Source organism: Ostrinia furnacalis, unplaced genomic scaffold, assembly GCF_004193835.3.
Source record: "Ostrinia furnacalis isolate ACB-3 unplaced genomic scaffold, ASM419383v2 OfSCF5876, whole genome shotgun sequence".
NCBI classification, from domain to species: domain Eukaryota; kingdom Metazoa; phylum Arthropoda; class Insecta; order Lepidoptera; family Crambidae; genus Ostrinia; species Ostrinia furnacalis.
The window spans coordinates 1052-27843 of NW_021136115.1; the positions used below are offsets into that span (position 1 = coordinate 1052).

The following is a 26792-nucleotide window of genomic DNA, read 5'->3' on the forward strand; positions in this document are numbered from 1 at the left end:
GCTTTTACTACGAGAACTGCTCTGCCCCAATGGCCATCATTTCTAGGCTATGTGCAATGTGCATTGCCTACTGCAATAATTCTGCGGGCTATTTGGAGTAAGGAGATGTGTTCTTCGCTGAACTTACAGCTTTCGCCTGCTCTTGCAGTGGAGACTAAAAGATCAGATGATGATGTGTGATGTAACTTTGTGGGTTATAAAAAAGTGACCTTCCCAGCTCTTCTGGCCACTGTGGGGAGTGTAGGCTCCTTTTGCTCCAATCCTCGATTTGCTTCTGGTGTACTATAGGGTCAAGCTCCTGCAGTGAAAACTAAATGACGTCACAAGACTCACCATATCTAGCAGGTGAGACCTGGAAGCTCTCGCCGCTGTTGTTGAATTGCCAGTAGAAGGTGACCTCGGGTGACTACCTTGTTAAAGAGTGACTAAGGGAGAAGAAATACACTTACATCAAGCCTGCTCGTCTGGCCTGCGTGGGATTTTAAGGTCAAATCCTGTATTTGCTTCTGGTATATTAGAGCAGTTCGTACTCCTGCAAGCCTGCCTGTCTTGGTCTCCACCAAGACCTAATGATGATGGACTCACCATATCTAGCGGGCGAGACCTGGAAGCTCTCGCCGCTGTTGTTGAACTGCCAGTAGAATGTGACTTCGGGTCTTTGTCTTCTTCACTGGATATACCATATCTGGCAGGGGAGTCTAAGCTTCCACCTGCTTCTGTAGTGGAGACTAAATGATCTAATGATGATGTATTTCTCTGGACTCACCGTATCTAGCAGGTGAGACCTGGAAGCTCTCGCCGCTGTTGTTGAACTGCCAGTAGAATGTGACTTCGGGTCTTTGTCTTCTTCACTGGATATACCATATATGGCAGGGGAGTCTAAGCTTTCACCTGCTTCTGTAGTGGAGACTAAATGATCTAATGATGATGTATTTCTCTGGACTCACCGTATCTAGCAGGTGAGACCTGGAAGCTCTCGCCGCTGTTGTTGAACTGCCAGTAGAAGGTGACCTCGTGTCTTTGTCTTCTTCACTGGATATACCATATATGGCAGGGGAGTCTAAGCTTTCACCTGCTTCTGTAGTGGAGACTAAATGATCTAATGATGATGTATTTCTCTAGACTCACCGTATCTAGCGGGTGAGACCTGGAAGCTCTCCCCGCTGTTGTTGAACTGCCAGTAGAAGGTGACCTCCGCGCTCACGGTGCAACGCACGCGCAGCGGCTCGTCTAATCGCGCACCAATTAGGAGCGGCGTGGGCTGGGCGCATACTCAGCGACTACCCTCGATTCAAGAAGATAACGTCCACTGCAAGTAAAAGGCCTCCCCCAAGGATTTCTACAAGAACCGGGTCTTGCATTGCTGGCATCCAGGTGCATCCCGTGACCTTCACTGAATTGACGGTCCAGGCTTACTTATGCTTGTTTCCTGCCCCACGGTCATCCTACGACATAGCTCGTAGGTTGACCGTGGTCGTGTCTCATCAACTGCTACTAACATTTGACAATACTGCAGGTTATAACAGGGTAGTCCCTGTAATAGAGACATATTATTCAATTGCAAGCGTAGCGTGAGACATCCACGCACAAAAGGTGGACAAATGACATTAGGTTGCAGGAAGGCGCTGGATGCAGGCTGCTACTAACCAACCAAACTGTAAATCATTGGGAGAGGCGGCCTATGTTGAGCCGTGAGTATCCTGAAATGATGACGATGCTCTTCACTGGACTCACCGTATCTAGCGGGCGAGACCTGGAAGCTCTCCCCACTGTTGTTGAACTGCCAGTAGAAGGTGACCTCGGCGGGGTCCGCGCTCACGGTGCAACGCACGCGCAGCGGCTCGTCTAATCGCGCACCGATCAGGAGCGGCGTAGGCTGGGCGCATACAGGCGCGACTGTTTGTAAAAAGTAGTAGTAAGTATTATTCTTGGTATTTTTTACAGGCGTCATCTTTCGGGATTCATGAGATGGAACAGGACTAGATTTCCTCGAACCGAAGAGCTCTGGTACCTACTATAGTCTGGTCTGTGAGCACGTAGAATTTTGTCCAATGACCTCAAGCTACCCATCCTTATCGCTCGCGCGTAATTATGTTGCTGTCGCGCTCGCACACTCACTGCGGGCGCCCGTCGCACAGTCGCGACAGCAACATAATTACGCGCGACAAAATTCTACGTGCTCACAGACCGGGCTTTAGTTACGGTACTATTACTCTGGTACGCACCTGCGAGGATCGCCAGGAGAGGTATCATTTAGGGAAGGCAACTGTTTGAAATGCTTTCAATGACATATTTTACTCAGTTTAAAAATAATTATTTATTGTAATGAGTTTTTTTACTGGGTCGAAAAAAAAGTATGAGAAGTAGTCTCTCGTATACAAGGTGGAATTTTGTAATGCCACCTGGAGGGAAAGTACTCTTAATACTGCAGACAGAAAATTTCACAGAAAGAAAAATTCCTTTATTTTTTTAAAGAAAGAGAACTGCATTAATAGATTTTCGAAAAATTTTCGAAAATTCACTACCATACCATACAATTTTCTGTACACATTAAAATAATTTAAAATTTTATGGATTTCCTTTCATTTGATTTATCAAGTTTGTTAGAGAGATTTCACTTGACCCTAACGATCGATGCAATAAAATACAGGGTGTAATTTTTAACAGATTTTAGTTAGTTCGATTCCCGGGTGTGGCAAGCAAATTTTTGGAAATCTTTGAATGCAGTTCTATTCCTTTTCAAAAATAAAGGAATGTTTTGTTTGAGAATTTTTTTCTATCTACAATATTAAGAGTTATTTCCCTCCAGGTGGCATTACAAAATTCCACCCTGTATACTGTATAGTTACCTACTCGTTTCCACCGTTGCAACTTTAGGATATTATACATTCAGCTTTACCGTTAATGTAAAGCCAACCAGACCAAGATTTGGTTGAAAGGACATAAGTACTTATCTTGTTTAAAAAAGTCTATCAAAAAGTGACCAGCTCCACTCACACTGCACCCTCAAGTAGACCGCCTGGCTGCTGGACTCTCCCATCTGGTTGGCCGCACGACAAGTGTAGAGCCCTCCATCCCTCCTCGTCACTCTCTGGAGGACCAGGGACTTGGTGCTGATGAAGACTCCCGAGGAAATGTTCTGCGCCACTAGCATATCCTGGAATAGGATTGATGGTTAGGATTTGACCTGATGAGGAGAAGTCAAAAGATTGTCAAAGTAACTAAGTACCTACATACAATGTTGGGAGCAGGACGTAAGGTATAGATCGTTTCATCCACAAAGACGCGCCCCACCATTCTTCAGCTAATGTTTGAGTGCTATCGGTAGGTACACGCTAAATTATCCATGAGTGCACACTCACACTGCAATTTAATGACACTCGGATTGCTCGGATCAAACTCCCCGCACCCCGCGCTTCACTCGACCAAAAATTGGTGGGGCGCGACTTCGTGGATGAAACGATTCCTGTGTAGCTGAGGATGCCGGTTAAATGTGACCGTTTCCATCTTCGGCCTAGTCATCACTTTGTATAATTTTTTTGTAATTACTCCGACAAATAATATTAAAAGAAATTATGTGTAATACCTTACATCAAACTACCTATACATTTATGTTGCAATATAATGTATGTATAACCTTTTGATATTACGTATTAATTATGTCCGTGTGCTTAATTTGCCTCTTGAAACTGAAACTGAACTGTTTCAGTAACCACAATATTATACGACTTTTCAATTAAATATAGGTTTATGCACATCAGTTGTGAACTAAATATCTAGTTAAGTGTCCATTTCAGTCACCTAAAATGGTTCGCATGATTGCTAAAATCTTTTGTACTATAAATAATTTCACATATTGGAGCAAATAATACGTAATTTGATATTAAAATTCAAAGCTAGTTTATTAAATTCCACGTTATATTTCTAAATGTTTCACAATATTTTCAATACATTAGAGGCATATTGAATAAATTGGCAAATCACGAGCATGGTTCGAATATTTTCATAAATTAATTTGTAAAAAATCCATACGTCGTCAAATTGAATAAAAATAAATGGAATATTTGTGTAAAATTACCGAGGTTTCAATATAGTCGATTTATGACAGCGTTATTAGGTATTTTATTACGGAGGAATTTAAATCGAAATACTTAAAATTTCATATCGGTAGCTGAATTTGTTCATTCATAATATTAACTTATTACTGTAGGTAATCATTACTATCTTCGCAGATAAATGTTAAGATAAAAAAATACTAGAGTTTCATTCAACTTTAAGCCCCTTCCTCCCTTTTAATTTTATTCTATCGTAAATTCAATGTCTCCTGTCAAATCAGATACAGGTAATTTTCTGCTAAATAGAGCTTTAAGTAATAACACATATTTCAGGTTTACTCCCGTAGTGGTGGTGTGAAGCCAAAATATCTTGAACGTAAGTTAATTTAGGATCGAGTAAGTGTTTTATTTAAGGTTGTTGGAAGTAGATACATAAGTGAATGAATAACTGTGAGTGAATGATTAAAATAGAGAAACAGGTTCCAGACTCACTCACGTTGTGAAACGAGGAGATCCGGTGCTCCTTGGTTGGCTCAGATGTTGTATTCGAAGTACATAAATAATTGATTGATTGAATGAGTGAATTAAAGATAAAGAACATATTATGTATATTGCAAAGTCATTCACGTTGTTAAACCTGATGAGCTCTTTGGTGCTAGCTTCAACGTACTACTAGAGTGCATATGTTAATGAATGAATGAATGAGAGTGAGTGAATGATTCCAGACTCACGTTATGAAATATCTTGTGTTCTTTGGGTAGGCTCAGATGTTCGTCTAGCCATTGCTAATAAATTAATGATTGAATGCTATTAAGACTATCAGACTCACTCACGTTGTGAAACCAGGAAATCCTGTGCTCCTTTGGGTTGGCTCGGCTGTTGCACTCGTGGTATATAAATAAATGATTAACTGAATGAGTAGGGAACTATAAAGTTACTACCTACCACCACCACCACCACAGGATGGCGCTGAATGCAGGCTGGTTCCAACCGGTGAATCTAAAAATCATTAAGGGAGGTCTATTCAACAGTACTACTGCTGAATACTGCTGCAGTAGGCCTCCAGTGGCTGAAATGATGATGGTGATAAAATAAAGTCACATGTGCCAGACTCACTCACGTTGTGAAACCAGGAGATCCTGTGCTCCTTGGGGTTGGCCCGGATATTGCACTCGAAGTACACGTCGTCCCCTTCCTTGATGTCGTTGGGGTTGAGAGTGCTGCCTAGGGACATGGTCAGCACCGGTCTGTCTGTGGAGAAAGATTGGGTTCACTTCAGAAATAGTTTTCTCAGAAAGGAATATCCATTTTCTGTCTGGATAATTTTTATAAACTAGTGAACTCATTTTCGATGGCTCCTACGTATAAGGGCGAAACTGCCGCTTACGCCTTTTTCCAATTATTTAAGCAATGATTTCACTTTGCCCTAATCTATAACATCAGTAAGAAAAAAAAAATTTTTTTCCATTAGATACAAAATAAAATTTTAGGCAAATAGGCGTATGTGCAAAACTACGCCACGTATAAAGCCCAATCATACGATTCGTCAATCTATACGAGTAGTTGCTTACATAAACATATATTTTTTATAATCCAAATCTTAAATAAAGCCATGAAAATATTTAGCAAATTGTTTTATTTATAAATTATGACACATTATATAGTTATTTAATTTTTAGCGCTAAGAGTCGCATCTCAAACTAATTTGAAAATTATAAATAACTTGAAAAAATCGAACTGCCTAAGGCATCGTGGGTTAAAATATGACACATTATGTTAAAAGACCTAACTAAATTTCGAGCACAGTATATGGGCGTATTTGCGTTAAAACGTAAAACGGTACATTAAACGACTTTTTCTAACTGATTTATTATTGATATAGCACATGATAACAATTAAAATAATTACATGCATAAATAAAGAGAGTAATCGCTTAAAATATTATATTTACGTTGTCATTTAAGTCTCTTTACGTTGAACAATATACATGAAATTATAGAAATATGCCGACGTAAAAGGGCAATGCGTAAAATCTCAAAATATATAAGAAAAATATAAAAATTGATAACAGCAGTAGCAAAAGCATTACATGTTAAGGCTAAATGTGAAATTTCATTAAATTCGTTTTAGTACGTCAGAAGATATGACCCAAAAATATGGTTCTGGCCACTAAAATGGCTCTCCTGTAAAATTTACTTTTTTCACTTACGCCAGTATACGTAGGAGCCATCGTTTTGGAGATCCGGACACATACTACATACTTAAAAAATCCGTTCTCTTTTTATAAAATTACTGGTAGACTATTGAGAAAAAGTAGCCGTGTGATTCCGGCAGAGTAGAATTGCACCACGCCCACTTTCCCTGCAGTAGAAAGTGTCACCACTGCAACTGTTCCCGAGTAGGTACTTTTCCCGGAGACGGCCAAATATGGCCTATGGTTGGGTGTAATTTTTTTATATTTTCTATAATAGGAAAATATACAGCTTAGAATAATGAAATCTGCATTTTAACGAGTTTTACATTATGTGTGAAAGTATTTAGTTTTCCTTTTGTCTCTTCAAAATCAGGAAGGGCTGACTGTCATCGTCTGACTGGTGAATTTCCTGTGCTATCTCAATGCTGTGACTTACAGACGACGCTCATCCTGAAGGAGTCTTCTAGGCCGAGTACCGGGTTGTCAGCGCGGCAGCGGATGACAGCGCTGTCCTCATTGCGGCAGCATGTATACAGAATGACTTACAGACGACGCTCATCCTGAAGGAGTCTTCTAGGGCGACGCTGAGCACCGGGTTGTCAGCGCGGCAGCGGATGACAGCGCCATCGTCTTCTGGCTGCGGCAGCATGCTCAGCCGACTAACTGTCGTCGTCTCATTGGTGAATTCACTGTGCTGTACAAATATTTGAAATTAAAATATCTAGTTGGAAACATTTTTGGAAGTTGATCCCTTGGGAAAGGTCTTTTTCCTGAAGTAGGCTTGGTTAATCCAAGCCAGCCATGACAAACTGGGAAGAAATTCACAAAAAATAATTATGTTCCAATTGGGAATCTAACCTGGAACATGGATTCTTATACCATGGAACCAAGAAGGCGCTTAGTCTAAGCGCTATATTTCACCGGGACACCATGGCGGCGCAACCAGTCGCCGGCTACCAACAAAATGTATACAGCTCTATAGTAGAGAGTTACTCACCTGTTGTCCGTTTGGTTGCGCAAAGCTGCATACATTTTTTTCGTAGCGGCGACTGGTTGCGCCGCCATGGTGTCCCGGTGTAATATAGCCCTTAAACCCAGTTTTTTGATTCGTAGTTAAATTATCCAATAGTCAAATTTGACAGATGTCAATTGACAAGTGGTTAAATATCAGAAAAAAATGTTTTTAGAACAATGATTAGCTTGACTTTTAATACATTTTTTTTTCTGTTAGTTTACATTTTGGGTAATATTAGTAGAAAAATTTAACAATGAATCAAAAAACTGGGCATAAGGGTGAAATTAATAATTTATATTTTTCTTAGCAGTATTTACTAGTGTTTAAGAAAGTTACTTTTTCTCACCTTTCCCCTAGTGTATCTCCTATTTTCCCTGTACCACGTAATTTGCGCGGACGGCCGACTGCCGTGCGATACGCACACTAACGTGATCTCTTGGTCCGCTGACATCTGCCCTGGTTTGTTCGTGATCATCACTGATGTTGGCCGTACTGCGGACAAAAATGGTCTTTAATGACGTGGAATTTGTTAACAAACCAAAAAGATTAAACTCATCCTTGCTATAGAAAAAAACCTACACTAAAAAGCAGAATAATAATTACTAATTACCTACTTATTTATTAGGACGAATTATTAATATTTATGTAGGTATACCATGATTGATACTTCTGGAGTCGGTGCCAAGATTATGAAACATGTAAAGTTTGCCTGCACCGACTCCAAAAGTATCAATCATGGTATACCTACATAAATATTAATAATTCGTCCTAATAAATAAGTAGGTAATTAGTAATTATTATTCTGCTTTTTAGTGTAGGTTTTTTGGAGTCGGTTTTATTTTTTTTTATAAAATTTAACTTATTTCTTGCTTTTTAGTTGACTAATTATTACCTTGATGTTACCACTGAAGGTAGGCAGTACATTGAGACCATATTCTTAATGTATATTATAAAAAAGTTCATCCCCAATTTTCCACCCTTGGGGGTTGTTTTTTTTATTATTAAATTTAAATGGGACCACCCTTGAGATATTACCTATACGCTGAAAAAAGATTTGTTCAAATCGGTTCATAATTGGCGGAGCTATCGCGTAACAAACATAGAAAAAAAAACATACGGGTCGAATTGAGAACCTCCTCCTTTTTTTGAAGTCGGTTGAAAACATGTAATGATCTATGATCATTATCTGATGGTAATATGGAACGTCGTGGCGGTATACGTCACTTTGTCCGCCTTTTGCATAGCTAAACATACTGAACTATACACTCGAAAGTTTGGTACCTACAATAAATCAATGGAAAAGACCTATTAACACAAGAACAGACGGATATTGACGGTTAATCCACAGTGTGCTTACCATGCGTTTACTTTACGTGTATTCGCTAGAGACTGCATATAAAAATGACATTGTATGTATGAAAGATTGTATAGCGCCCTTAGCGGCTACTTTCAAGAACTAAAATCTTCATAGATTTTTGTGACGTACTCTCTAGAGACCACACTGAATAGCACATAGGCTATATTTATCCAAATCTATGAGGGCAAAGCCACGGGAAAAAGCTACTCGTGTAGGTACCTAATCAAAGTGACTGCAAACTAAGCGTTAAGTCCATCTATTTAAATGTAAAAAACTTCATTAAAGTAGGTAGGTAATTCATGTGGGACTGGGTATTTTAGAAAGTAAAAGATTCGAAATAAAGTTTTAGGACAACACAATATCGTACATCGGCGTACGACATACTCCTAAAAACGGCGTAATATCCTTTTTCATTAGCTACGGGCATAAAAATTTACAATAATCTGCCTACAGAAATCAAAGCTATGGAAATGCCTAAATTTAAATCAAAGTTGAAGTCTTGGCTGATGAAAAATGTGTTCTATAACCTAAGTGAATATTTTAAGTTACATATTAAGAAAATTATTATAAGTGCGGTCGGTAGCACATCAGACTATACGTGTTTGTTGCAAAGTCACCAGTAGGTACTACGTCGAAATAAGTTTTGTCTCGATGTGGCATCGTCTGTATAATTTAATATTGCATGCTCAATATGAGCAATCTGTTGTAACGAATTTTATGCCCAAACAACTGCAAACTGTATACAGAAAAAGCAATAAATAAATTCTATTTTATTCTATTCTACTTTGGCATTTTCATGGAATATTGATCTAGAAAACTTACATCTCATCTCAACCCTAGCAGTCCTTTCATGGGGGCTCAGCAAGGGAGTATTCGTGGCCTGGCACCTGATGCTGGTGTTCAGCCAGCTCCTCTCAGCACCGCCCACGCTGATCCTGCTGATGATGACCTTGCCATCGTTCTTCAGGACCGTGTGGTCTTCCAACGGCTTGTTGTTGATCAGCCAAGTGAGGGTCGGCTGAGGGCGGCCTGCAAAAGAGAGAGTAGGTTAGAGGTGTTTTTTAAAGCATTTGAAGAGTTAAATATGGACATTATACGCATTTTTAAATTCCACAAAATAAGACAGACAATTTCTCGATGCGATAAATACATTTTTTTCACCTCAGTAAGGTGCCAATTCTCAAGAGAAAAACATAAAACGAAAAACTCAATTGATTTGAGTCTCCTTAATCGAATTACCGTGATTTTTCAAGTCCATAACATTATCTCCCATTTACCTCCAACTCAATTATGTAACTGCTCACAAAATCTCTAAATGTGGTTCAAGCCTTTCAGAAATGAGCCCCGGAATATCGCCATTGGATATGACTTAGGAACTTAAAATTGAATTCCACAAATGAAGAAGATTTGAGTGGATTCGTTAGAGAGCACTTAGTATGATAGACTCTACAAAAAATGCGGCAATATTATAATTTTTTTTGGTATTACTTGTTGCAATTCACGAAGGCGAGTGAGCATTAAATGTGTGGTGGCTCGCTACCGTTCGTTTTTCAAAAGTTTTGATAGACATTACACTATCCTTATATTGTGCATGTACACGTACACACACAAGTGAAGCTCACTCACCTTTGTAAGTTGCAAGAACTATAAATCTAACTAAATTAGTGGAAATAAACGACAGTCAAAGCACTTTGACTGTGACTTTGCCAATACTTAAAGCGTTTTTAACAATTTATAAGTTAATTGCAAAGTAAGTATTATTGGCGTACCTCTAAGCACCTTATATCGAGGTAAAGTAGGTATCAGTAGCGGGTTTTAGTTTAAATTGCACAGAAAAATCCTATATTTGATGACAAAAAATCGGCAAAAATGATAAACTTTCAAAGACTCAAAATTTCATTGCTAATAACTGCTGAGTAAAATGCGCACATGGGTGACTTTTATCACCGTGATAGTATGTTTCTCCATATATAAGAATAAGGACTACGTTGTCTCTCTTTTTCTCTTAAATATAAAAGTGTAAAAGAGAAAGAAATAGCTGTAGAAATACACATTAACTCTACCACCATAACCTATGACCTAGCACTTAAATATGATATGTTTAATTTTAAAAGCTCATCTCCTTCAGCGTAGGACGAGTCTAAGATTGTCTATGGATTTGTGAAGGATTCCGAGACGTCTGTGATGTTATTTGTCTTCATTGTACGGTAATTGATGGAGATTTAGATATAACAGCTTGATAGAGCGCTACTTTGCTTCGGAAAGCAGTTATTTTCGAAATGATGTTCTATTTACAAAGTCATTTAGTTAAGTATGATTTAGGTACGGTTATTAAGTGAGTATTTAGGGTACGTTTAACTAATTGCTACAAAAATATATTTGATTTTATGTACGTACCTATTTACGTGCGTTAAAGTTCTTCAATCAATACAAAAATGTTTAGGTGAAGAAAAGTTTCAAGCAGCATTCAAATAAAAAATATTTACGTATTTTGCATTAATACACAATATTTTGAAAATTGGACATACTTACCTACACGTTAATAATAAAATAAAGGTTCAATTGCTTAACATTAATGTACAATCGTAAAATGTATTAATGTGTGTAATGTTAGTCACGTAAAAACAATAAAATGTACACTTACAATATTACAACCGGTAGGTTACGCGATTGAAGAGAAATAATATTTTTAATTATTCAATTACTATTTGATTACTCTCATACGAGTAAACACGCTTTCATTACAGATTTTAATGACGCATTAATTCGTTCACGATAAAATAAAAGAACGTCGAAAAATATCAGCACATTATTTTTTACGTTTAAATTCGGAATCTCCATTAGCCAATTTTACTTTTAAAACTGCAAAAACAAACTCTATCCAGCCAGCCTCGCAAATCGAATAGCCACTATTTAAAAACTTTTTGGACATTCGCATTTTGATTCGATTTTTTAAAAATCGAAAAACTGATGGCGTTTAAAAAGCTGAGGTGAGGTCCAACAAAGTGTAGTGTTGTTCAAAGGTTTAATTGCCAAAATGGTGAATATTAATCGATTTATTCGATTGAAGCTTATACGAGTGCCTATCGAATTGGTACGAAAAATAACTGGAAAGTTATAAATTTTAACGAGATAACGTAAATATTTGTGGATTGCCTTAATCCAAGAGGTCTTATTCCGTTGGAATTTTCTCGTATAACTAAGTTATTGAGTTTGCGAACTCCTCAAAGAATTGAACGAAAATACGTCAGAGCTTGTTAGTGTTTTTATGTTTCCCACTCATAAAGAACGTAGGTTCGATAATATTTGGCGCAAGCAGAAGTTTGCTGGAATGTTTACAAACGTAAACGAGTGTTCTCTAACATAATTTTGTAAGAAATAACAACATTGAAAGTACTTACTTAGCGTTGGAACCTTGTGTCTAAATTTTGAGTTAACGTTTATAATTAAGTAAGGTACTCTGACTTTTGCTTGCTATTTTACAGAAGTAGGCCGTGAGATGAATGTAGGTACCTACTACGAGTACCTCGTCAGGTAAATGTCAAATCAAAAATTGGCTACAACTAATACTTAATGCAAAGTATAGGGTTATTTTAGTCATCTTGGAGATCCTATTTGAGATCAACTCTATCATTACCACATCAGAATGCATTTTCAAGGATTATTTTAAACTAGCGATAGATAGATGGCTTGAAAAATATAAATAACTTGAAAAAACGAATTGTCTAAGGCGAGAATCGAGCCCACGATTCGATTCAATTCAATCTTGCCAGGCAGTTCGATCAGCTTCTTCTTATCGTGTCGACAACAAACCTACAGTATCAGCCTAAAACTCTGCTACAAGAGTGGCGTTGTCAGCAGCATTCATTAAATTCTCCTGCGTGCAGTTGCTCGGGAACTCAGGCAAACATGGCAGTTCGATTTTTTCAGATTATTTATAATTTTCAAATTAGTTTGAGATGCAACTATTAATGCAAAAAATTAAATAGCTAGATAGATAACTTTGTAAGGGTGCATACTTATACAAGTTCAATAGATTTAACATTCCTCTTTAATGATCAAAACCGCATTAAAATATGTCATGTAGCTTCAAAAATCTAAGCACACGTATAAACAGAGCTATTCCTATTTGTCTGTACATATCCAAATGAGACTCTTCGCCTGCTGGAATATGGTTTAAAAATTTCTTAAAATAAGTCAAGATAACATTAAGGACATAGTACAGGATCAACCAGTAACTTTAATATAGACGTTCATAATAATAGTTTTGTAGTTGATTTAGTATCAATAGTGTCTATAGTGCCAAAGGTATTTACTTCGTGAAATTACTACTATCAATCCTAAATTCTTTCAATTTTAAAAGACTCCCCGCAGACTACAGAGTTTTAGTCGGCTGATAGTTTGGTCGGGTTGTTAAGTATGAACATGTATGGAAGGACGCATATTCCTCGTTCGTCAGCTGTGTAACTACAAATACTGAAGTTTTTTGGTCACGTCTCTAAAAATGTGAACTCGATGGAGAAACTGGTGGTTCAGGGCTAGGTGGAAGGCAAGAGAGCACGCGGTCGATCGCCAATCCGCTGGATAGATGCCATCACAAAGGCCACTGAGTCCACCATGGTCCAGTGTACTCGCGACGCCTCTAACCGTCAGAAATGGAAGCACATCGCCAGGAGAGCTACCCTTGGAGATGACATCACCACACCATGTACCTCACCAGCGCAACCACGATCACTCTGACAAGAGTGCCCGACTAAGAAGAAATTCCTCATTCAAATTGCAGACCGGCCTATCAGCTGACTAAAAATCTATGGGGTGTTAAGTTAGCATCAAAATACTACATAGTAAAAATAAAGAGTAGACTGAAAGAGGTTAAAATTCACTTACTGTTTCATTGACAAGTTCATTACTGCTAACATTTCGATTGTGGCGCGCAAACATGGCCTCTTAAATTTAAGTACTGGAATCATTAGGCCGGAATATTTTACGTGCCCTCTAATAATTGTAATCTTCTTTTTATAATTATAAAAATGTTATTTTGTTTTCGTTTCTATCTCCTAATATACATAATGAAGGGCGACTTTGATCCTTCTGCGCTTAAATTTTGAAAAGGCTTATGAAAAATTTTTGCTGAAAATTACATTTATGACTGTTTAACTGTTTTAAAAAAAGGAGGTTCTCAATTCAACTGTATGGAATGAAACGAAATAATAGTATTATGTTATAAGCGGATTAGCGGGCAATCGGCACGTATCACTAAAACAGACTTACAATCGAGCAAAAACGTTCTGGAGTAGGTCTAGTCCAGGGATGGCGAACCTTTATGTATCAACGTGCCACTTTTCCGAAAAAAATGTTTGACGTAGTCTTAGATGTGCCATGAAATAACACCTAATGCTATCAATGAGGGTATAGTACAAGTGGCGCCACTGGCGAGTGTCAGGACCTTACTCTACAGTGGCACTAACTGATGAGGGCAAATACGATAGCCCTTATTACATTATATTTCTACTATTTTATTTTATAGTGAATTTTGTGATTGGTGGCGTGCCCTAAATATTGTGGCGCGTGCCATCGATGGCATTGCCATTGGTTCGCCATCCCTGGTCTAGTCCATTCACCATACAATTCTGTTCTTTCATGAACCATCTTAGAACTCAACATTACTTTCCATCATGTGAGATTAAGTTCAGTTACTCAAGTAAAAAAAAGAAAATATAATTTTAAGACAAAATCGTGTCAGACGGAGGCTGGCCAAAAAATTTTACATAGGAGATCCCATGGTCGTGGTCACAGTGATAACGACGATGATATTATGCCTTTCGTATTTGTGTGCAGGATTTTTAATAAGCTAACCCAAATAGCCAATAGAGTCCAAATTTCCTTGGCAGAAGAGCATAATTTTAAGTTTCCAGTTCCTAAAACCCCGAAATTACAACTATTTAGATACCATCATTTCCTACTGTTAAGCATTCGACAGTTGATGCCTGAACTTTTGATATTATCCACATGCCTGAAGTATCAAAAAAGCAATTAAAATATAGCTATTTTCTTGCTACTATTTTAAGTAATTTGTTCGGAATTAGTGGACACAGTTTTCCGAGTACGGTAGACAATAAATTATCATTAACGTTTGTAGAGGTCTTTTTTGCGGAGTTTTTTGTGGGTTCTCAGATAGGGAGAGAACGTCATTATCTTATATTATTTCATACGTGAGGCTAGAAAGAAGATGACGTCATTATTTTTTTACTGGCAAGAATAGCTGTGATTTCATAATTTCGTAAACCTTCCCCAAGGGAAGCCAGAGCTGCTTTTTTGAGGTTTGATTTGAGTAGGATGCATCCTACTCTATGTTTGTTGAGACTTATGCCATCCAAGAACTTGTTTCCAGCTTTCGATGGTTCTTCAACAGAAAATATTGAGCTTGCTATTATTATCATGGGACATTATGTCCATTATTTTGGTCTTTTGCCCAACTTTAGCCTCAGCTTCGTTTTTGTAGGTTTTTTTCCCACTGTAGAATTAACAATCGTATTTCTGCTCACGCCTAGGGTATGGGAAGGGTAGTACTGAACCACACGAGGAAAACCATAACTTAAATTTCCCTTTCTGATTTAATTCACTCTCATTATACACATAGACGTTCCTCGACGTAGCTTCTTGGTAATTTCTCAGATGAAGTTACTCGTAATTTGCGAATATTTCTCTTGATTTAAATCCCTTTGAGGCATAAAAATGGAATGGATCCGCCGTAATTGGGTATGATTGAATTTGTGAAAAGTGTGATCTTAATTTGTTTTTGTAGACTTGAAAATCTTGTTTGATTCAAAGATTATTGTAAGGGTATTTAAGTAGGTATTACCGCGCAAAATTTGATTTCTACCTTCAATATTATTATTCTATTGGGTTCGTAAAAAACATAACATAGTTCCACTTCCACATTCCACTTTATTTATCTTGGGCGTGTAATTTTCTGCATTATAATAAATACTGTAAAGTCAAGCTTTATTGAGTGAATAAGCATAAGATTTATTAATGAATTAAATAGCACATTTAGAGGTTTGATGTAAAAATCTGCAACAGTTAATCAACACATTTTCTTTTTAATTTGTTCAATTCCAAATTAATTTAAAAATCAAAAAATCAAAATCAAAAATATTTAGGTATTCAGTTTAGACCACAAGTGGCACTTATGAACGTCAAATATAAAAAAAGAAAATATATTTAAACAAAATTCCGTTGTTCGATTCCAAAAAGAAAAAAAACTAGAATGTTGTTGTTCGAATCCAAAAAGAAAAAAAATTTAATGTTGTAGTTCGGTTCCAAATTTAAAACAGCAAATAAAATGTTCCGTGAAACACAATACAGATTAGCTACATTCCCCCCAGTGTCGGGAACGGGCTTGGCGGGAAGAATTTGATACGGCGATGTCGCGCGGAGTTACGTCGACGGCATGCTGCTATTAAATTGGATGTCCAAGCGATGTTTTTATTTTTATTTTTTACTGTTTTTATTGACTGCAAGGTCGACATTCGATTCAATCAAGGAAAGGTTGAGGCTTTTTATTGCTTGAATTTCAACGTTAAGACTAATCTCGGGACAGATTCTATGACTGAAGTTGCAACAAAACTTTTGAGCTTTGTTTTGTAATTTTCTTTTGACAATGGATAAAAAAAATTACGTTAGGGTATTATTCTATCTAATATATTATTATCACCTTTGTTCTGCTGTATTTTTTAGGTCTGTCACTTTTATTACAGGTAAGTAAGTACCTATACCATTTATTAACTAAATAGTTTTCTCCTGTTGTAGCATGTGACGTAACAGACTTGACACGGTATAGCATCTTCAAGCATATTTATATTTCACTGACGTTTGACATAAGTAAAAAAGGACACTACAGTTAGTATGTGCTATACTTGTTGTGTGACATAAGGTTGCCAACTTCCTGTGCAGTCATATACATATAACGAGGTACAAATCTACTTGTCATGAGGTCATGAACTTTGACCTTCAGTATCTTAAGATGCGTACTTATACGAGAGTTCTTAGCTAATGATATTTACAAAAGTTTACTCATATATTTAGGCAGGTTGAAAGATGTTCCCGTAATTTTGATAGATGTGCTACAAAATTAGGAATTACTCAGTTAAGAGAAGGCATTTACCTACAGAAACAGAGGTGTTGCTACCATTTGGCATGGGGCACACTGAAAACCAGCGCCGTGGCCTTCGTCACCGTGGGCCACGGCATATGCTGAGTGGGGTCCCGTTTCAGTGGGCATCTTGTTGGTGAATGGGTGGCACTACTCAGTTTACTCTTGTTTTTATTTTTTCTTCTTCCATTATTATGTACTGCCACTGTCATGTCTATGTAATTGCCTGTATTTGTGTAATGTCCATTGTAATAAATGTATCTTTTTTTCTTTCTTTCATTTTTACAGTCAGCATCAAATAGTTCGTGACACCCAAAGTAGCGCTTAAGTTCGCAACGTCTTTGTTACAATTGGAATAAGGTTGTGTTTTAACTTTTTGGCCACTTTGTCACAAACTATTTGACGTTGACTGTACATAGACTTTAACCCCCTCATTAATAAAAGTGACACCCTAGTTCATTGGTTCCCAAACTTATTTGAGACGCGCCCCCTTGTGACCATACAAAAAATTCCGCGCCCCCACTCATTCCAGTCAAGATTATTTATTTGTCGTATCGAGCAGTCTGGAATGCATTCCCCACGCCCCCCACTTTGGTAACCAATGCCCTAGTTGAACTCTGGCTAAAATTGACATTTAGTATGGATATGTCATTTTAATCCAGGATTCATCCTAGGTGTAACTTTTTATTAATAAGGAGGTAAAGTTTCGGGTGTCTCTATGTATAAAACACATTTTATGTTTACAGCCGTTTTCGGGAGATAATATTACAAGTTTAATTAACTTGGAATCAGATAGAACTTGGGTTAAATTAAATAATTACCATGAGTAGGTACTTTCAATTATAATATGACTAGCTTTCCACCCGCGGCTTCGCCCGCGTGGTATTTTGTCTGTCACAGAAAAATTTTATCGCGCGCGTCCCTGTTTCAAAAACCGGGATAAAAACTATCCTAAGTCCTTTCCCGGGACTCAAACTATCTCTATGCCAAATTTCATCAAAATCGGTTCAGTGGTTTAGGCGTGAAAGCGAGACAGACAGAGTTACTTTCGCATTTATAATATTAGTATACTTAGATTTATTCGTATACATACAAACTCCTATTTAACACGTGTAATAATACCTTTATCCAAAGGCTTTTGAGTCAAAAACATACTTCCAGTAGGGATGTTATGGATATGTAGTTTCGGTTATGGATACGATAACGGATATTGGAGTAATATTATACCGGTTTCGGTTACGGATATTTTTTTATTTCAGATATCCGAAAGTTTTGGTTACGTTTACGAATATCTGTGCTAAATATAGAATGCAAATTCCAATAGTTGTCTAACACAGTTCATGTCTTACGAATAGAATGGGTACAGAAGATATTTCTTTGGCATCTGTCATCTTCTTTTGGTCTCAAAAAAAAAAAGCTTTTATCTTATGGGAAAAAACTCATGTAGGTACTTCAAAATGCAATCATTAAATCAGCGTAGGGACTTGCTTGACTCTGCCTACACTATCCGAAACCGTGGAATCGGTTATGGTTACGGTTACGGATATTTTTTTATTTCGGATATCCGAAACTTTCGGTTACGGTTACGGATATCCATAACATCCCTGCTTCCAGGTATTTTAATGCCTCCACTAAACCAAACCACGCAAAGAATATGAGCTCCAAAACAGTGTGCCACTAACAGCCCATTTCGTTTTAGCTGGTTCACACGTTACGGCTTAACCACGTAATTTGAGGTTTATTTTACACGTCATCTCGTTTGAACTGACTATGAAGCTAAAAATTATATTATGCCTATATTTAGAACCAACAAAATGGCGGAGTTAACAAGGTTTTTAATGAAAACCACGTCTAAGCAAACTTATAGAACTATAGATGAATTTACTGATTACTTTACGCTACAAATCATTTTTCAGGAAGATTAGCTCTTAATTAAATTGGGAGAGCCATGTTTTGACAGCCCATAAAAAGTATAGTATTCCTTCGTTCGTTTCAGCCAAATGACGTCCACTGGTGGACAAAGGCCTCCCCCAAGGTTTTTCACAATGAACGGTCCTGGGCTGACTGACATAGCTCGCAGAATTGCTAAAATCAAGTGGCAGTGGGCGGGGCACATAGCTCGTAAAGACGATGGCCGTTGGGGCAGAAAAGTTCTCGAGTGGCGACCACGGGCTGGAAGACGTAGCGTGGGCAGGCCTCCTACTAGGTGGACCAACGATCTGGTAAAGGTCGCGGGAAGAACCTGGATGACTAGTATTATAGTGTATCAACAACCCTACAAAACTATAATACGAGTAGTCTTGATTCCTGTTTTCGAACAACCACCTTTATGGCTTATAAAAAGAGACAGTATTATCACGTCTTCTCACCGCGAATTAATGCCATACATTTTTCTCTGCAACTTGAAACATTCCGACCGATTTGATCATTTAAAGTAAGAAGTGGAGAGACAAAGCGTTTCTCGGCGCGGAATCAAAATAAATTTGCGGGTAGTCGGAGATGTAGGTCAGAAGTTATAGGTTATGTGGGAGTTACCTGGAAACGTGGAGACAATTTAAAGTTTAGCAAGGCTAGAGAAAAGTGGTTTATGGAAATAACTAGCTGTAGCCCGCGGCTTCACCAGCGTGAAATTCAGTTTGTCTCAGATCGTTGTAAATTATAGCCTATATGGCGTTATTCTGGGTGATAAACAATAATACTGTAAACTTTCATCAAAATCCGTTCAGCAGTTTTTGCGTGAAAGAGTAACAAACATCCAGACATCCAAACTTTCGCATTTATAATAATTAGTAGGACTATTAAAGCAGAAACAGGTAATTAATTACTTACAATAGTTAATAGTCACCATTCAGGCAATTTAAACTAAATAAAGGAAAAATTATACTATTGAACATTTTACACAGTGTATGTTAGTAGTTCGTGTATGTTAGGGTACAAAATCAAAGGTCCATTTCATTAGTTAAGTACAGTAATAAATGTTCCTGCTTTTCACACTAATTCCTTTAGCGACGAGATTCAAACTGTTTGCAACCGCAGTTGGACTTGTACGAAAGACTAGTTTTTTTTTGTAAAACAGCTCGTATTCAAATAACATAAGATTCTATATTGTTTATCTTCATATGCTGTCAACTATACGTACTTGACCATGACATACTTCGTCTATGTTTTCATACTTCCAAATCTATGACCACTGTCACCCTTTATTAACTACTCCATTTTACCAAAAACAGAACATCTGCTGCGCATTTTTCATCAAAAAACGACCATTAGACACTAACAAAAAGAACAGTTACCGCATCAGTCAACCAGACGTCCCTACAAAGGCACACTTTGCGGGGAATTGGGAAAATAGTGGGGAATTGGAAAACACCGACTATTAGTGTTACAAATGACGCTTCCCGTACAAACGTTCGAAGGAAATATTTTCTGAGTTGTAACTTTGGAAGATTGGGTGGTGTAATTCATAATATGAAGCGTTAAATTATTATTTACTTTCAAACATAACAACATATTTTTGCGTAGGGGATTAATAATAATAATAATAAATAAATAAAATATTTATTTTCATGAAAAGCTATGTACTCAATACTCAATTCTTTACTGCATTTAGGTACAATTCAAGGCAGCAGTAGTTATTGCACTAGTCTCGCAGACCTGTATCGCAATAACTATAAGTGGGTTTACAAATTTATGATTTACTTTTTCAAGTACTGTAGCTCCGGTTAATACTAATGAATTTAAAAAAATTTCAAATAAGAGCGACTTTCTGGTGAAGGTCGCGGGAAGTACCTGGTTGCAAGCGTCGCAGGACCGGTCTTTGTGGAAATCCTTGGGGGAGGCCTTTGTCCAGCAGTGGACGTCTTTCGGCTGAAACGAACGAACGAACGAACGAAGAGCGACTTTGAGACAAAATAAAATTAGAATTCAGTTAATATAGCCTAATTAAACTTTCGCAGCATTCATGGCTTGTTATAGATATTTATTTTATTGCATCTACTAAACGTATTCACATAATAATTAACCGCTAAGTCTCTAATCACCTGCCATTGAAATAGATTATAGTTACATCACAGGTAAAACCACAGCAGGTTCACTCCACCAAAATAAATCCTTTCAAGTAGAGTTACGCCCGGATTCCGCGCGGGCGAACCGCCGAGCGGGACCCGATTACAACCGCGCCCGCTGCGGGCGAAAACCGCGTCGTGAGTTTGTGCATTAGTTTTTACATAAGTATCTGCATTCTACAGAAGCTGCGGGCCCGCAACCGCCGCGGGCGCGGGTGAAAATCGCGCCATGAGTTCTTAGTCTTATAGGTTCGTATTAAGTATAAAATGTCATCCCAAAATCTAAACACTAAAATGGCATCCAGCTTGTTACCTACTTCTGTATCTGCAGTTTTATATTAGACGTTAATTGTAAAGCAAGTGTCGCCCTCTTTGTCGGTTTTTGCGGTATGCCCACGGGGTGTCAAGTGTGCAAGCTACTTCTCACGTATGTTTTACCACCTGTATTTACAATGTGACAAGCAAATAAAGAACTAATTCCACCAGCCCCCTTCTATCATCGAGGAACCAGACGCAGGTTAGCGTACCATCCCTATATTGTTGACATTTCACCAGCTCGCACTAAGCGTTTCGATGACTCTTTTATAATGCGAACAGCTAGGGACTGGAATTCGTTGCCTGCTGCTGTCTTTCCCGAAGACTATAATCCGGGCGTTTTCAAGGCGAGAGTGAACAGGCACTTACAGGGCAGATACGAGTATGTACCATCCTAGTCTTTAACATCTGGTGCGATTGTGGTCAAATATCTGCCTTGTTTTGCATTAAAAAAAATTGAGTAGCTAATCGGTGGTTAAATCCACCTGGCGCTACTTATTTACTTCTACTGTGACATCGGTTTACAAGTTAATTAAATATGTAGTCAATGTTATTTCGATTCAAATCGGTCCCCATTTGCTAATAGAAGCCAATTAGGTGTGTAGAATGTTCGATTAATTCACGTAGAGACAATTGACATACACTTTACTAAGGCTGGGTTGCACCATCTTACTTTAACTTTAACAAACGTCAAAAATCTGTATAACTCCATACTAAAAACACCGGTTATTGTTAATATAACCATAAGGTTACGGTGAAAATAACATGGTGCAACTGAGCCTAAGGCTGAGTTGCACCACCTAACTTTGACCGTAACTATAACGAAAACCGGTGTTTTTTGTAAGCAGATTTTTGACGTTTGTCAAAGTTAAAGTAAGATACTGCAACCCAGTATTAGTTTAATGCTGAAGTAGATTGAAAACATTATAGACTAAGAGCTAGTGAACGCCAGACCTACGTTATTTTTAGGCTGAAAGTTTGTCAGCTCATTCTTTTTTTGCCCTACCAGCGCTTCGAGACAAACATTTACCAAGTGCTGAGAAGAAGCGCCGCAACAAACTCAGTCACCACTGTCTGCCGGTTTAAAAATATAATAATATCATCATCATGATCATCTCAGCCATAGCACGTGGACGTGCACACAAACACACTAATGGGCATTCCTTACTGGCACTCATAGGACCGACGACATCATAAAGATAGCAGGAAAGTGCTGGACGCAGGCCACTACCAACCGGGTAACTTGGAAAGCATTGGGGGAGGCCTATGTTCAGCAGTGGACGTCCTATGGCTGAGGTGATGATGATGATGATGATAATGAAATGGAGGAATGGATAAACTATTTTATTTTAACGTAATCTAGAACGCGATTCTACAAATAAATAGGAATGGGTTTTGTAGAGCTTAATTTATAAAATTAGTTCGCCCACTATTCGCCGTGATTTCAAAATAGGTTCTAAGTTAATACAATGATAATACTGTGTTAATGGATTTATAGCGTTTTGCTGAGTACAAGGTTGTTTAGGTGCTATAATAAAAGAGATTAAGTGCTAACAATACTATCGTAGGCGTAATCTTTATAAAGGCCAGATAGCCATATTATTTTGCTCGACAATTTGAATTAGGATAAAATTTTAACGACTTAGATACTAAATTGCGAAAGGTTTTTCCTTTATTGTGCGTGACGTAAAACCTTATTGAAAATGATATATGTATTCTTAAAAGACGTCATAAGAACTCAAAGTAAAAAGTGGACTGACACTAGGCTGAGTTGCACCATCTAACTTTAACCGTAACTATAACGATAACCGGTGGATTTTGTACGGAATTTGACAGACTTTTGAAGTTTGTTTTTAAAGTAAGATGGTTCAACCCAGCCTTTAGGTTGGACACTTTAGGTTGGATAGATCTACTTTATTTTGGTTTTAATTAGGTTTAAAACGTATTCAAAATGAATAGCTGAAAGATAAAAGATAAAATCTACACAAAATAAGTTATCAAAAATACTTATTATTATTAGACCTCTCCCTGAGTTGTCTGGAGCACATCGCATCAAGAGATAAGACCACCTAAATTGTAACGTTTTAAATTTTTTTTGGCCAATTTTAAATATCTACTCCTATGTATTCGTATTTACCAGTATTATACCACTTAGCCCGCATTTTTGTACTTGTACCTACATCTATCGTTCACTCGTCTCCCTTGTAGCAAAAACCCGACATATCCTCAAAAAATAAAGGAAAAGTAAAAATGGCTGACTCCACGTGACTCCAGCGAACATGTTCGCCCACGTCTTTGTGATTTCAGCGGTGAATATATTAATTTTGAACAGATAGCGACGTGGTTACAACGGCAGTAATTTGTTGTTTGCGTTTATAGGAAAGGGGAGCTTAGCATTTTCAGGGAATCCTGTTCCCGTGTAATGTAAGTTACAAGCTTTTTGTGTAAGGATGTTTTATCTAATTGTAGGTAAATATAATATATCGACACTCTACAGTTACTGTCTCTAACAATCTAAGGCTGTGTTGCACCATTCCACTTTAACTTTGACAAACGTCAAAAACCTGTCAAATTCCATACAAAAACACCGATTATCGTCATAGTTACGGTCAACGTTACAGTCCTCTCAACTTAAGCTGAGAATTGCATTTGTGTGAGTGCACACCGATAGTGTAGAGTGGCAATCGGCTTGAAGCGCGGCGCGTCCCGCGCATGGTTTAAACCGGTTTATTTATAGCAAGCGGCTTGAAGCGCGGCGCGTCCGCCACGCACCGCTTCCTTGCCGCTCACATACTTCACTTCACCCCCGGTACTGGTAGCAGATACGTGTAATTTTATGTAATTGTGTTCCAAATATTAGTGAAATGGCTCCTACTGTAAGTGAATTTCCTGTACGAAATCCATTAAGCAGCCAAGTGAAAGAAATTTTATGCAAATTGAATACGTATTTTAAAGGTGTGAACGAAAAGTTTTTAGTCTGTTTTTATTTTGTAATTTTATAAAGTTTGTCTTTTTGTTGTATTTTGTAAGGCTGGCTGGACGCCCTCTCTATAAACGGTGCTCGCAGAATATCAGCGTCGAGGTACTTCGTGCCTTGGCATATGCTGAGCGAGGACCTGTTTTTATTTATTTAAAAGGATGTGTCAAGTAGAGATGAAACGGATATCCGGCACCTATACGGTAGGCCGGATATCCGGCCTAAATTTACTATCCGGCCGGATACCGGATAGTAGCTCACTATCCGGCCGGATACCGGATATTTAAAATCTACGAAAATTTCCTTTAATAAAATGAAACACAATAATATTTGAGTTAAATATCAATAAAATGGCTTATAATAATGACGGTTTTTATCTAAAGTCCAAAAAGTTACAAAAAAGCCATATTAGGGCCTTTCAAAAAACTAATTTCCTTTCTGGGCTATTCACTCTAATGACGAATACATAAATACAAAGTAAATATATTTTAATGTCGAAATATTGCCAAATAAAATAGGCGATCTTTTTTTCACTGAGATGGTCTGATGACATACAGGGTCACTTTGAAATCGTTGGCATCCTTTTAATATAAGACTACTCATGATACATAGTGCATTCCCCAAATATGAGACAAATCCAATGACTTTTTTTGTCATTATTTTAACTATGTATTTGTATTAGTGTGCTCTTAAAAAGAGTTTAAAACTATTGTACAGTCAACAGCACATCATTCTATACATTTTGTTGCAAAATAACACTTAATACATTGAAATAAGATGCCACAGTATGAAGATTGATGTGCTGTCGTCTGTACAAGATTTCAAATATTGAAATTTTAATTCATTTGATTCATATTTGGGGAATCATGAGTAGAGTCTTATTTTAAAAAGAATGCCAACGATTTCAAAGTCACTCTGTATAATGCAGTTCAGTCAGATTACGCAGCAAGTAAACTAATTGAATTTTCGCTATTCAATCACATACTCACGATGGCAACCGAAATCGCCCGAATTGATCTGCCCCTTAGGCGAGTGGCAAAATCTGACATTCTATTCGAACGAATTCGATTTTCGAAAAGTGTGACTTGTCTAGTCTACTAGACTCACTGATCGCGTTCGAAGCACCTGTGCGGCACTAAACTCGTTACGACATGCAACATGACAATGGGACAACTATCCGGCCACCGGATATCCGGCTATCCGGCCTAGTAGCTCGCCGGATATCCGGTATCCAGTATCCGGTAAAAACAACTATCCGTTTCATCTCTAGTGTCAAGTGTCGTTACATCGGCCCAATTGGTAGCAAGTGTTTTATAGACTTCCTTTTAATAAAACATTAATTTTATTTGTATGTGTTTTACTAACGGTACTTTTGGCGATCACTCACACAAATGCAATTCTCAGCTTAAGTTGATAGGACTGTACGTGGTGCAACCCAGCCTTAATCTATTAAAAGCGAAACTCACTGACTCACTCACTCATCAAGAAATCTCGGAAACTACAAGTGCTAGGAGTTTTACATTTTGCATGGGGGTTCCTTTTAGAACGTAGGTGCTCACTCAGACGGGATTTTACAAAACTCCACCCCTAAGGGGGTAAAACGGGATCCACGCGTACGAAGTCGCGGGCGGCCGCTAGTTCCTAATATATGTAGATGAAGGTACATCAAGCTCTACACTCTTTATGTAGTTGTAGCAAGAGTGACATTGCAACAAAAATATGTTATCTAATGTGTGGACTAAAATTTGGTTAGTTTGGTACTATACGATTTGGGACTATTTAGTTCTAAATCATAATATAGAATGTCCAAGGATCATCATTTCAACCACAGGACGTGTCCAATACTGAACATAGATCAGCCCCTAATGGTTTTTAGATTGGCCGATTAGAAGCTTGCATCCTGCGGCTTCCTGCAACTTTAATGTGGTCATCTGTCCACCTTGTGGCTGCGCTTTACTGGTAAATGGCCTATATTCCAGGACTTATCCAATTCACTCAATCATTTAAAATCAGGCTTTGAAGGATTTTAGAAGTTCTGCGCATGGATTTCAAAAGTTTAGGGAGTCAGAGTGAATAAAGTCATTAAACAATTTGAATTTGAATTAGAGTTTTATTTAGTTATCAAGTCCATTTTAGACTAAGTACCTACTTAGGTATTTATAACCTTTTTTATAAGCAACTGTGACGGGCGTTAGATAAACGAATAACAAAAAGTTAGCATCTTTTTGTTATTCGTTCGTCTAACAACCGTTTTCACAAACGATGCTTGCTTAAGTGAAGCAGCAAATCGATCGCACAGCGTTGAATAGAGCTCTGTGATTGGTTCGTGTGTCACCCTGTGCGTCCACGCGCACTGTGAGACCTCATAGTAATGTTTGTGAATACGGGCGTAAGCGTTTTATGAAATTATTAAGTAGGACATCTAATTTTCGACTACTTAGACTTTATTTATAAGCAGTTTTGTTCGCAACTGTGAATGCTATCTTTTCGTTATTCGTCCGTATAAGACTGTTTCTATTCACTTAATACTTTTTACCTTTTTTACGACCGTTTGCCTTTGCGATAGCTATAATCATCGGTATAAAACTTGAGTAAACTAAAACTTTTCTTTTAGTGCAGACATGCAACGCATAAAGCACTGTGTACATTAGCATTTTCAC

At 37.8% G+C, this 26792-nt stretch overlaps 1 protein-coding gene across 1 annotated transcript in view; it reads right to left on the bottom strand.

Moving 5' to 3' along the window:
• Positions 1-514: 514 nt before the first annotated feature.
• LOC114361681 (nephrin-like) overlaps positions 515-26792 on the bottom strand; it is a 74536-nt gene continuing 48258 nt past the window's right edge. The window contains exons 5-13 of the mRNA XM_028316807.1: positions 9444-9650; positions 7611-7756; positions 6796-6943; positions 5176-5306; positions 2998-3157; positions 1735-1896; positions 1129-1230; positions 948-1078; positions 515-631 (exon numbers count right to left, since the gene is read on the bottom strand). Coding sequence (XP_028172608.1) covers positions 515-631; positions 948-1078; positions 1129-1230; positions 1735-1896; positions 2998-3157; positions 5176-5306; positions 6796-6943; positions 7611-7756; positions 9444-9650 — 1304 coding nt within the window. The remainder of the gene's footprint in view (positions 632-947; positions 1079-1128; positions 1231-1734; positions 1897-2997; positions 3158-5175; positions 5307-6795; positions 6944-7610; positions 7757-9443; positions 9651-26792) is intronic.